The following is a 12,638-nucleotide window of genomic DNA, read 5'->3' on the forward strand; positions in this document are numbered from 1 at the left end:
AGAAAACAGCTAATTATGTATTCAAGCGTTTATGAAATGACTAAGCCAATGCAAATAATCGAAAAAAAATTTATCTTTAGATGACAAAATATTTGAAAACAAATTGTTAAAAAAAAAGAAATTTCTTATCAGAGAAGAACGATAAATTAAAAATTTAATTAATAAGAGAAAAATAAACAAGCAATAACAATAAAACAAAATATACATACATATTTCTTTAAGTTTAAATATAAGAGATCGACAATTGAATATAATTTTGAAAACAAAATAAATTTAAATATTTCTGTAGAAAATTTATTGAACTCTTAATATAGTTGTTTAATCAACGGTTTGAATTAATAATGACTTTATTTTCAAGTCATTATTGAATTACTGAGTTAACATATCAACATTTCCATCCCTGTATAACGAAACATATAAAATTATTTACAGTGTAAACAGAGAAAGATAAACATACAGAGAGGAAAACAGCTATTTAAAAACAAGAGTAAATAAATTAAACAAAAACAAAGTAAATTTTTTTCCTACAAACACAAAAAAACAGAATAGAGAGATCTTGTGTTTTCTTTTTCAACAAAAGAGCTTAAAATTAAAAGAGAGCCATTATGTTTGGTTCACATAATTTGGGAGCAAATAGCTCTTTACAGAGCAATATTATTAATAAAAATAACAACAACAATATGAGTAATGCTAATGACAAGAAAGCCGGTCGTTATGGTGTTGGTGACATTAATGCGACAGCAGGAACAATACCACCAACAACAACAACAACAGCAGCAGCAGCAGCAGTGAATACAATAGCAACAATGAGTGGTGGAAATAGAATTAATGCAAATTCAAATAATCTACAGCAACAACAACAACAACACTATCAGCCATCATATATCAACTCTACAACAAATAATAGTAATAGTATTAGTGGTGCTAGTGTTGGTTTTATGGGAGCAGCTCAGCGACAACAACAATTACAGCAACAACAACAACAGCACCACCACTCTACTAACATTGTTGGCTGTGGTGGAGCTGTTAATATTTCTTCCACGGCTGGTAGCAGTAGCAGCAAAGTAAAACCAGTAAATTCTCCGATCGTTGGACAAACGCATTCAGTTGAAGGTGGATCGCGTGCGCAGACGGTTGATAGTCAAGCGATTAATTACAATTTTGAAAATCGTACACACAACAGTAACAACAACAACAATAATAGTAGTAATAATAAAAATCAAAAAATTATTTTAAAAACACCCGAATATTTAACGTCATCAAATCAATTAAACGAAAAATTTGAACAAATTAATTTGAATACGACACAACAACGACAACAAAACAGTGTTGCAACAGTGCCACAACAACAACAACAAACCTATTTTAATAATCGTAATAATTTGCCAATTAATCAAAATTTCATTAATTGCAATACAAATACTAATTTAACTAATAATAATTGTGCAATTGTTGCTGGTCAACAACAACCACAACATATACAAAATTACACAAATCCCTTTCAAACGCAAGTGAAAACAAGTGATTTTAATAATATAAATACTAATAATAACAACAACAACAATACAAATCCTTCAAGTGTCATAAAAACTACAACATTAAATTTACCTGTGACATCATACGCCTTATCGCAGCAGCCACAGCAGCAACAACAACAATATCCTGTTGAACAAATTTATTACACAAACGACAACAACACTTTAAACGACAACTACGTTTATACTTTTAATCCACAGGTGTGTGTTTTTGTAACCATTTAAACTAAATTTCTTTTTTTAACATTTTATTACATTTTTTTTATAAATTTCTTTTATATTTTTTTAAAAATCTGTTCCAAAACATTTTATTTTTATTTCTCTTTAACAAAAATGTTAATGAACTTCTACTTTAAAGTTTATTTTTACCAGAAAAACTCGCACGTCTGCAAATAAAAAAAAAACACTAAACTATAAATTGCACATACGTTTATCACACAAACAACATTTTACTAGCCGACATTTTTTCCCAATTGTTTGTGTGTCTCTTTCTGTATTTTTTTAGCATTCCCTTTTCTCTGTGACTTTCTTTTTTTTCAGATTTTGCTTATTTTGTTTTTATACATATGTAAAGGTGTTTAACATGTAATGTTAAGTAAACAGAGTTCAAGTTCTAATCATTTTTTTCTGTTTTTTATTATTTGCCAAAAGTGTAATTCTCGCAGAGAGTTGACAGAAAAGAACTACAACAACAACAATTTATTAAGGGAAGTATAGCTTAAAGGGAATTTAACGGAAAAAGGGCCAAACTTGTGAAAAATTCTATACAATTTTTTTACACCCTATACCATTAAAGTATTACCTCCATACTCACAAATACTTTATAAAGTTATTGATTGTTTGTTGTAGGAATTTTGAATGAAAAATGTGCGTAATAACCCTAAAATAAGCGATTAATATCGTTTTGAACTCGCCAGTTAGTCCACACACTTATCTTAAAAATTTTTGCTAAGAAATCTTTTCGATTAATAAATCGTTATGTTAACATGATTCTTATTAATAAGAAATTAGTCATAATATGATTTTTGATCTAATAAAATTTGTATTTAATTATCAACATATTTTGAAAATTTGTAAAAATAACTCTTTAAAATCAATCATAGAACTACTGAGAAAATTTTTTATTTGAATTTTGATCAATTTCGGATAATACATTTTTAGATCTGTTCTTATTTTAGATATAGTTCTTCATAAGAGTAAAAAATTTTCCATGAAGAAATTAATAAGACCTGCTGATAATTTGGTATGCCTTAATGTTGCTTTTAAATTCCATAAAATATTAATATTGTCCTCTTTATTTGTTATTAATTAACATTCAAAAAGCACTCCCTTTTTTAAACCATCCTTAATTTTTGGCTAAATAAATGTAAGGGATGGATCGTGCTACTTTCAAATGTAAAGTGTAAATTTCAATAAGCAAATCTTGATTACATTTTTTATAACGAATTTTTAGGGTTAATACCAGAAAACTTCCCCACATTTTAATGCAATATTAAAGTTTTTGGAAGAGGCCCTTTTGAGGGGACGTATGAAGGTCAAATATGGATCAAAGTTCTTACAAATCCTTAGAATAACAGGAATATATAATAGACTAGACTATAAACAAAACAATAGACTAGACTATAGACTAGTCCATAGACTAGACTATAGCCTAGACTATAGCCTAGACTATAGACTAGGCTATAAACTAGGCTATAAACTAGATTACTATTATAGATTATAGATATGGAATATAGACTAGATTATAGACTGGAATATAGACTAGACTATAGACTAGACTATAGACTAGACCATAGACTAGACTATAGACTAGGCTATAGACTACTAGACTATAGACTAGAATATGGACTAGAATATAGACTGCACTGTAGACTAGAGACTATAGACTAGACTATAGACTATACTATAGACTAGACTATAGATTAGACTATAGACTAGACTATATATTAGACTATAGACTAGACTATATATTAGACTATAGACTAGACTATAGACTAGACTATAGACTAGACTATAGACTAGACTATAGACTAGACTATAGACTAGACTATAGACTAGACTATAGACTAGACTATACACTAGACTATAGACTAGACTATAGACTAGACTATAGACTAGACTATAGACTAGACTATAGACTAGACTAAAAGACTAGACTATAGACTAGACTAAAAGACTAGACTATAGACTAGACTACAAACTAGACTATAAACTAGACTATAAACTAGACTATATACAAGACTATAGACAAGACTATAAACTAGATTATAGACTAGACTATAGACTAGACTATAGACAAGACTATAGACTAGACTTTAGACTAGACTATAGACTACACTATAACTAGACTAAACTATAGACCCTACTATAGATTAGACTGTATCTAGAGCCCTGCGTTTAGCCAAAAATCGAGCTAGATGTCTTCACTCAAAAATCTAATTTTGTGGAAATTAAAAGTGCTCACATATTTTAATCCTTTTTGCCTTAGGCCAGGAAAACGTCATTTTCCTTTTACTTTTAAGCTCAAAAATAAATAGCCAATATTTGTGAAAGCTCTCTAGTTCGTGTCGTTTAGGATCTAACGTGTTTTTAACAGACAGACGGATGAACATATAAATAATAATGACTGAAGTTGTTTATATGTAGTTTTGTTTAAAACTTCTCAGGAGCACCAGGTTTTTCTATTCTGTTTTAATTAATTCACTCTCAACCTATTTCCCTTAGTTTACCTTCCCCCTTAACTGTGTGTTTCTCTTCCTCCTTTCTTCGTTGTTTTTTTGTTTCACAAAGTAGAAAAATAAAAATTAAAATAAAAACACCAAATTACCTTTAAGCAAAAAAAAAACTGTTATCACATTTGGTGGGAATTTCAAATTTCATGCAATTCCACCAAAGAGTTCATTTCTTATTTTGAGAATTTTCATTAAAATAAATTCCGTTTCTTTTTTCCATCATTTGCACAAAATTTTCTGGATCATAAAGTACGAAAAAATCTACAATGAATCTTTAAATTTTTTTCTGGCATAGTCTGTCTGTCTAGCAGAGGAAAAGTCACACACACACACACCAACCACAAACAGACAAAAACAAACATTGAAAATTTACTGTAATAGATAAAAGAGATTTAATAATGAAAATAAAAAAACAGCTGTTTCTATGAAAAGGGGGAAGGTGGAGCTATGTGAAAAAAGCTTAACATGAAGATCATTTTAAATTTCAATTTATTTATTTTTTTTTTTTTTTGTGTTTTTAACCAAAAAACCACAGTCTGTCATGTTTTTTAAGTTGTTTGTTTTTCTTATATGTTAATAATTGAATAAAGAGAAGAAATCTGATAAAGATAGAAATTGTAAAAAAAGAAACTAAACTCTATCATATGACGGTGTTGTTGTTTTGTCAACCCAATGTCAGTGGAATTAAAATCACACAACAATTGTGTTTTTTTCTCTATGCGTTTTATGCGTATGAGCTGATTCTGAAATCAGGGTTGGATAATAATATATAAAGAAAATGTTAAAAAATTTTTATGAAAAAAGCCCTTGAAAAAAAGCTTTAGCATAGCAAATTAATAAAATTATACTTTAGCACAAATCTTAAATCCGGTATGTATTTCTGTTCAGTATTTTAAAACTTCAATTTACCAGCTCTGTTTTAAGTATCTAACTATTGAATAGATTCATACATGAGTAAATTAATGATAGACTAACTGATTGATTAAATGAATGAATGACTGATTGTATGTAGGTCTCTTATATCTGTCTGCTTGTTTTCTGCCTGCCCCCTTTGTCATATTAATTGTTAAACTTTTTTTCAGTATTTATTTATTTGCTTGTAATTTTATCAAAAAAACGCCATAAGATAAACAGAATGACAACAACCAGAGAAATAAATAAGGGCGTTTTGCGTGATCCGCATAAGCGGAGTTCAAGATACAAACGTCATCATTTGTGTGTTTTCTGCTTGTAAGTGGGATTCCAAACATAATAACGAGACATTTCATGAATTTTTCTATATTTGCATTAAAATTAATTTTTATTAATGGAATTTAATGTGATTTAAATTAATACTTCTTCGGATGAGATGAAAATTAATGAAACAAACACAAATATTTATTGTAATGAAACACTTGTTTAAATAAAGAAAAAAAAATTGGTTATTTGGTTTTAAAAATTTAAGAGATATCTTAAATTCTATTGAAATAAAATATATGTAAATTGAATCTGAAGTATTGGATCAAAGAAATGAACTAGAACTTTACTGAAATAAAATTGAACTAAAACTGAACTAGAACTGGACTAGAACTGAACTAGAACTGATCTAGAACTGAACTAGAACTAAACAAGAACTGAACTGGAACTGAACTAGAACTGAACCTGAACTGAACTAGAAGTGAACTAGAACTATACTAGAAGTGAACTAGAACTGAACTGGAACTCAACTGAACTGAACTATAACTGAACTAGAACTGAACTAGAACTGAACTAGAACTGAACTAGAACTGAACTAGAACTGAACTAGAACTGAACTAGAACTGAACTAGAACTGAACTAGAACTGAACTAGAACTGAACTAGAACTGAGCTAGAACTGAACTAGAAGTGAACTAGAACTGAACAGAACTGAACTAGAACTTTTACTATAATCGCAACTAATATCGTAACAATATATGAAGTAGAACTAGTTGAGATAAGGAATATCGGTGAAACTGATTATATTTAAATTGATTTGCATCTGATTTTGATTACGAAAAGTTTTAGTTTTTTAGTTTATTATTGGCAATAAATTTGTAATATATATTGCCTGTAAAAACACTTGTTAGAAATAATTTTTTTTACAGATTTTTTTTAATTAAAAATATTATATATGGGTAATTGCGGATATAAAACGTTGGATCCTTAAATTTCTACTAAAACTTTTGTAATTTTCTTCAACAAATAATTTACATTTTAACTCCCTCTTTTATTACTTAGGATCCCTACGACGAAAACTTTGACGAAGACATGGAGGCTGAACGTGATCTCGCCGAAGATGCCCAATGGAAGAAAATCCAACAGAACACATTCACCCGTTGGGCCAATGAACATCTTAAGACCATCGATCGTTCGATCAACAGTCTAGAGAGTGATCTCTCCGATGGTTTGCGTTTAATCGCTTTAATCGAGGTATTGTCACAAAAACGTATGCCCAAATATAATAAAAGACCAACATTCCGTTCACAAAAATTGGAAAATGTTTCCGTAGCATTGAAATTCCTCGAAGATGAGGGTATTAAAATTGTTAATATTGGTAAGTGAAAGAGAAATTTATGAAATTGATATTTTTTAAGAAAGTAATTTAAAAATTAGGGGAAATTTATAGATTATTAATTAAGAATTTATCAAATATTGTGGAAAGTGATGAGAATGTATGTAGTTTTCATGGGGAGTCATCATCAATGAAGTTATTATTTAGGTTATACAATTTGTCATTATACAAACATATTTCTTAACTTTAAAGAGACGTCATTGAAGTTTTTCTTATTAATGGTTTTTTAATAAAAAAAATATTACGCCATTAAAATTTCCGTTAATTTTAAAATTATTATTCACAATTCATTGATAAAAAAATTTTATATAAATTTCACATTGAGTGCTTTTTTGCCCCTTTATTGAATGATAATTTTGTTGTTGTTGCATAATTTTAGTTTAAATTTTAAAATTCTCAAGAATTTCTGAAAAACCTTAATGGAAAAAACAACAACATTAAAATTCTTGCCCAGACCCCTTTGTTATAAATCATATTTAAGTAAAATTTTGTATATTTTTGTTGTTATTGTTTTTTTTTTTTTTTAAACCGATAAACAAATTTTCTGACTTTATTCAAGGCTAAACTTGTTGAATGTTTAAATGTTTGTGTTTCATTTAAGTTTGATTTAAGCTTAGAATTTTGGGTCTCCATAAGCATGCATTCTCAACTTGATTGGATTTAAACAAAATTTGACAAATAAAATTTCTTAAATTCATTTCTTTAAATATTTATGAATGTATTTATTTGTTCGCTATTTGCTTGTTTTGTTTTTGTTTGACAGTTTTATTTTCGTAAGCAAAATATGACATCATTTGTTTTTTAGAGGTTTCAAAGTTTTTACTTTCATTTGAGCTTGAGTTGTGTATATATATTTTTTTTGTTATTAAAAAATTATACTTATTTAATCGTTTTAAATGATTTTTTTCTTATAAATTTACAAATGTTTTGTTGTGCTGTTAATAATGTTTTACAATTTTAGTTATTCATTTAGCTTTTTTTGTTCAACACGTTTTATTAACATGTTTTTAATGCAATTAGTCATTTACCCCTCTTTATTTAAAGTTATTGTTTTTTATTATTAACAATTTCACTTGCTTTTTTTTTAATTTTGCACAAAAACAGATATTTTTTTAAACAAAAGCTTTGGAATAAAAAAATCTGTAAATTCATCAGTATTTGCTGTAGATGCCAGAGTGTAACGGTGAAAACTTTTTTTGTAATTCATGAAAGAATGTCAGTGCTTTTGACCTATATTTTTGAGAGTGTCTTATTTCTTTATAATTTTAAGTGATATTTGTTTATTAAATTAGCATTAGTCATTATTTTTATCAATAAACTCTTTATAGATTGTGACTGTCTGGTAATCGGTTCAAAAGCTTCAATGTATTCTTTTATCCTTCTTGAACTTCTTCTGAACTAGAACTGAACTAAAACTGAACTAGAACTGAACTAGAACTGAACTAGAACTGAACTAGAACTGAACTAGAACTGAACTAGAACTGAACTAGAACTGAACTAGAACTGAACTAGAACTGAACTAGAACTGAACTAGAACTGAACTAGAACTGAACTAGAACTGAACTAGAACTGAACTAGAACTAGAACTGAACTGAACTAGAACTGAACTAGAACTGAACTAGAACTGAACTAGAACTAAACTAGAACTGAACTAGAACAGAACTAGAACTGAACTAGAACTGAACTGAGCTAGAACTGAAGTAGAGCTGAAGTAGAGCTGGATCTACAGCTAGGACTGAACTAAAACTAAACTAGAACTGAGCTACGATAAACAAGAATTTAAGTGAAAATGGACTAAACTGTATTATTACCGATCTGCTCTTAATTACTTAAAGTTTATAGACCCTACACCTTTCCTTATCTCTAATTGTATTTCAGAGTTTAATGACTCATTTCTAGAAATAACATTCTTTTACGGGTGTGTATTAAACAAATTAAGTCAATATAATATTTTATTTATTATCAATCTTAAGATAACAATTATATCAAACCGAAAAAAAATTAAGTCAGACAAATATCAAAAATAATTTGATACGAATCATTAAAATATCTTTTGAAATGCGATCACAAAGTGTTTACAATGATTTTAACAACAATGATTAAAAAAATAAATAAAATCACAAAACTTTTTTTAAATTTTACATTGCTGAAGTCGAATTTTTGTACCACTTTTAACATTCTTCTAAAATCTTCAGCTTAAAGCTGAAGTCAGAGTTGTATGTGAAAAAAAAGCTTTTTAACTTTTAGTTGTGTAGAGTATATTATCTACTAGTAGCTTCTTTGGGGTTGTACAGCAAATAATAAAGACAACAACATATCTTCACAACTTTTTGATATAAATTTACCATTTTCGCTTCAAATTTCTTTATAAGATAAGAAGACACTTGATATCATTTGAAAATAAATATATTAAAAAAATATTTAAATATAGAAATGACATAGAAAAATACAGTTTAGTACTTAAAAGAATTATTGCATAATTTTAATATTTAATGCATTTTAAAATAACTTTATTGAAAACATTTTAACCAAACAGATAAAAGTTAAATTTTTAGCTAATTAGTTTAAATTTTCTATGAAAGTAAACAGGTTTTTAGTTTTTTTTTAAGTTAATCACGTGGTACTAAAAGTAGTTTTTTTTTCTTTTAAAATTAATTAATTAAGAAACCAGCACAATTTAAATATATTTTGTTGTATAAATTTTATGGTTAGTTCTTTGACATATAGATAATGGACAAGATGATAGATTGAATTAATATGATTTTGAAAATATATTTAAATAATTATGCTCATAAATAAAAAAAAATTGTTTAGAATTTGTTAAGCTAAAAGACTCCTCTGTCTAATATAAATTATGTTAATAATAGAAACCATTAAAAGGTTATAAAAATTGTAATTTTTAAACTTCTTAAAACAAATTAATAATAATTAAAATGTTACAATTTTTAATTAACCTTTCTAGCACTTGTTTATCACAAATTGTTCATTAAAAATTACACCAAAATTAATTTCCATACAAAATTTAATATTTTTTTCTTGAAAATTTTTTAGGTCAAACGTAACCTAGAGAAACTTATATATTTTTTAGTTCAGGTTTAAGAGAAATGTTATTAAAAAATATGGTTGTTTTAAAAAATAAACAATAAAAAATGTTTTCAAATGCTTACAACAGACAAGTATTCAAAATTGTTTTCAAGTTTCAAACATGAGTGATGACTAGACATACCGTTTAACAAAATTATAGTAAATAAATTAAGCTTTTCTTTTCGTTATTTTCTTTCGTTTCAATCTTCTTTTCTGCTTCATTGTTTGAGACATAAATTAGAAAACCCGTCTAGGCAGTTTGTTATTAACAGGCCACAAACATTATTCAGAAAAGTCAAGACTGGATGAAAAAAAAAAACTCGCAAACTTGACCACACATTTATCTATCGGTTTGCTAAACTATTTGAAATTAAAGATATTTTGTTAAGAAAAAATAAAACAGAAAATAAGTGATTAAACGCAATTTAACAAAGATTAAACTATTGGGGGCAAATGTTAGAATTACAGTACACTGTAGAAATGCATTTTTATATGAAAATTAAAATAAAAGGCAACATTTTTAGCATAAATATAATTTTATTTTATTTGTACTTTTATGTTAATTTTGAATGCAAAAATGCACTTTTACTCAAAAATAGCATTGTTGTATAATAAAATGCATTTTTTTTTAATAAAAATTCACTTTAATTTAATTTTTTTATTAAAAAACCACACTATTCGAATGCACTATTATGTGTTTTTATGCAAAAAATGCACTTTTAAGCTTTTTTATGCCAAAAATGTATTTTTAAGAGTTTTTAGGCAAAAAATGCACTTTAAAGAGTTTTTATGCAAAAAATGCACCTCAAAAAATTCTTGTGGAAAAAAATTCACTTTTATGCAAAAATGTACATTAAAAAATGCAATTTTAAAATAAAAGTGCACTTTTAATTTATTTTTTATTTAAAAAGCACATTGCTAAAATTCACTATTCCAAACAATGCACTTTAAAGCGTTTTTATGCAAAAAATGTACTTCAAAAGTTTTTGAGTTTTTTTATGAAAAAAATGCACTGTTGTCCATAAAATGTATACTAAAAAGTGCAATTTTATAATTAAAAAGCACTTTTAATTTATTTTTATAAAAATGCACTATTATGTGTTTTTATCCAAACAATGCTTTAATGCAAAAAATGCACCTTAAAAAGTTTTTGTGCAAAAATGCCTTTTTATGCAAAAATTTACTTTTGTGAAAAAAATGCACTGTTGTGCAAAAATTTATATTAAAAAATGCACTTTTATAATAGAAATGAACTTTTAATTTTTTATGCGTTTTTATGCAAACAATGCACTTTAAAGATTTTTAATGCAAAAAAAGGCATTTTTATGCGATTTTATGCAAAAAAATACTATTTTATTCGTTTTGTGCCAAAAAATTAAACTTTATACTAAAAATGCAATTTTATTTGTGAAATGCAAAACTTGAAATGCGTTCTCGTAACTAAATTGCAAGATTTTTATACTAAAAAGGCTATTTTATAATTAAAATACAATTTTGTGCTTTAAAGGCAATTTTATACTAAAAGTACGTTTTATATTAAAAATGCAATTTTATACTTTAAATAAAATTTTGTATTTAAAAGGCAATTTTATGCTAAAAGTTAATTTTTAATCTAAAAATGCAATTTTATACTAAAAATTTAATTTTATACTTAAAGTGCAATTTTATACTAAAAATGCAATTTTATACTAAAATGTAAATTTATACTTAATATGCAATTTTATAGTAAAAATGCAATTTTATACTTAAAGCGCGTTTTAATACTAAAAATGCAATTTTTAATTAAAATGCAATCAATAGTAAAATAAATTTTATACTTTAAGTGAAATTTTATTCTTTAAATAAAAGATTCTACCTAAAAGGCAATTTTTTGCAAAAAAAATGCAAATTTTATACAAAAAATGCAATTTTATATTTAAAATATAATTTTATACTTAAAATGCAATTTTATACTTAAAATGTAATTTTATACTAAAAATGTAATTTTAGACTTAAAATTAAATTTTATACTGAAAATGCAATTTTATACTAAAAATACAATTTTAGACTAAAAATACAATTTTATATTTAAAATGCAATTTTATACTAAAAATAAAAGGCGTTTTTATGTTAAAACTGCACTTTTCAACATAAAGTTTTATAACTAAAATTCTACTTTATACTACTCTCAATGCAATTTTATACCTAAAATATAATTTTATACTAAAATGCAACTTTATACTTAAAATGCAATTTTATACTAAAAAATGAATTTCACACCAAAATTGCACTATTATAATAAAATTGCAATTTTATAATAAAAATATGCTTCCATGCTAAAATTTAAGTTTTAAGCTAAAAATACAAACTCTATCAACAGGTTAAGTTTTAAGACATTTGATTTATGCGTCAACAAAACATTTCAAAAATGTGTAATTTGCGGAAAAGTTATAAAATATACAACAACAACAAAAACGAAAAAATCCCCATTAAAATGAATAGAATAGAATGGTTAAACACTTTTACAATTCTATAAACACAACAACTGTAAATTGAAACATGTTTTAAAAATGCGTTTAAACTTTAAAGTAAAAATCTTGTAAACGAGATTTCTTTTCTAATAAAACTTTCAAAAATAATAAAAAAAAAACATGAAACAGGATGACAATTAAGAAAGAAACTTGATGTTTAAAGAAAAAAGTTACTTTAAATGAAAACAAGCGCCAGGAAATTTTGA

The 12,638-nt window shown here is 26.1% G+C and overlaps 1 protein-coding gene across 1 annotated transcript in view; it reads left to right on the plus strand.

The window, feature by feature from the left end:
- Positions 1-449: 449 nt before the first annotated feature.
- The window catches only part of LOC124419758 (type-2 histone deacetylase 1-like), a gene marked incomplete at its 3' end in the record, with an annotated part of 29,177 nt that continues 16,988 nt past the window's right edge, over positions 450-12,638 (plus strand). Inside the window, exons 1-2 of the mRNA XM_046950323.1 lie at positions 450-1,736; positions 6,505-6,820. Coding sequence (XP_046806279.1) covers positions 606-1,736; positions 6,505-6,820 — 1,447 coding nt within the window. The remainder of the gene's footprint in view (positions 1,737-6,504; positions 6,821-12,638) is intronic.

Source organism: Lucilia cuprina, chromosome 4 (assembly GCF_022045245.1).
Source record: "Lucilia cuprina isolate Lc7/37 chromosome 4, ASM2204524v1, whole genome shotgun sequence".
NCBI classification, from domain to species: Eukaryota; Metazoa; Arthropoda; class Insecta; order Diptera; family Calliphoridae; genus Lucilia; species Lucilia cuprina.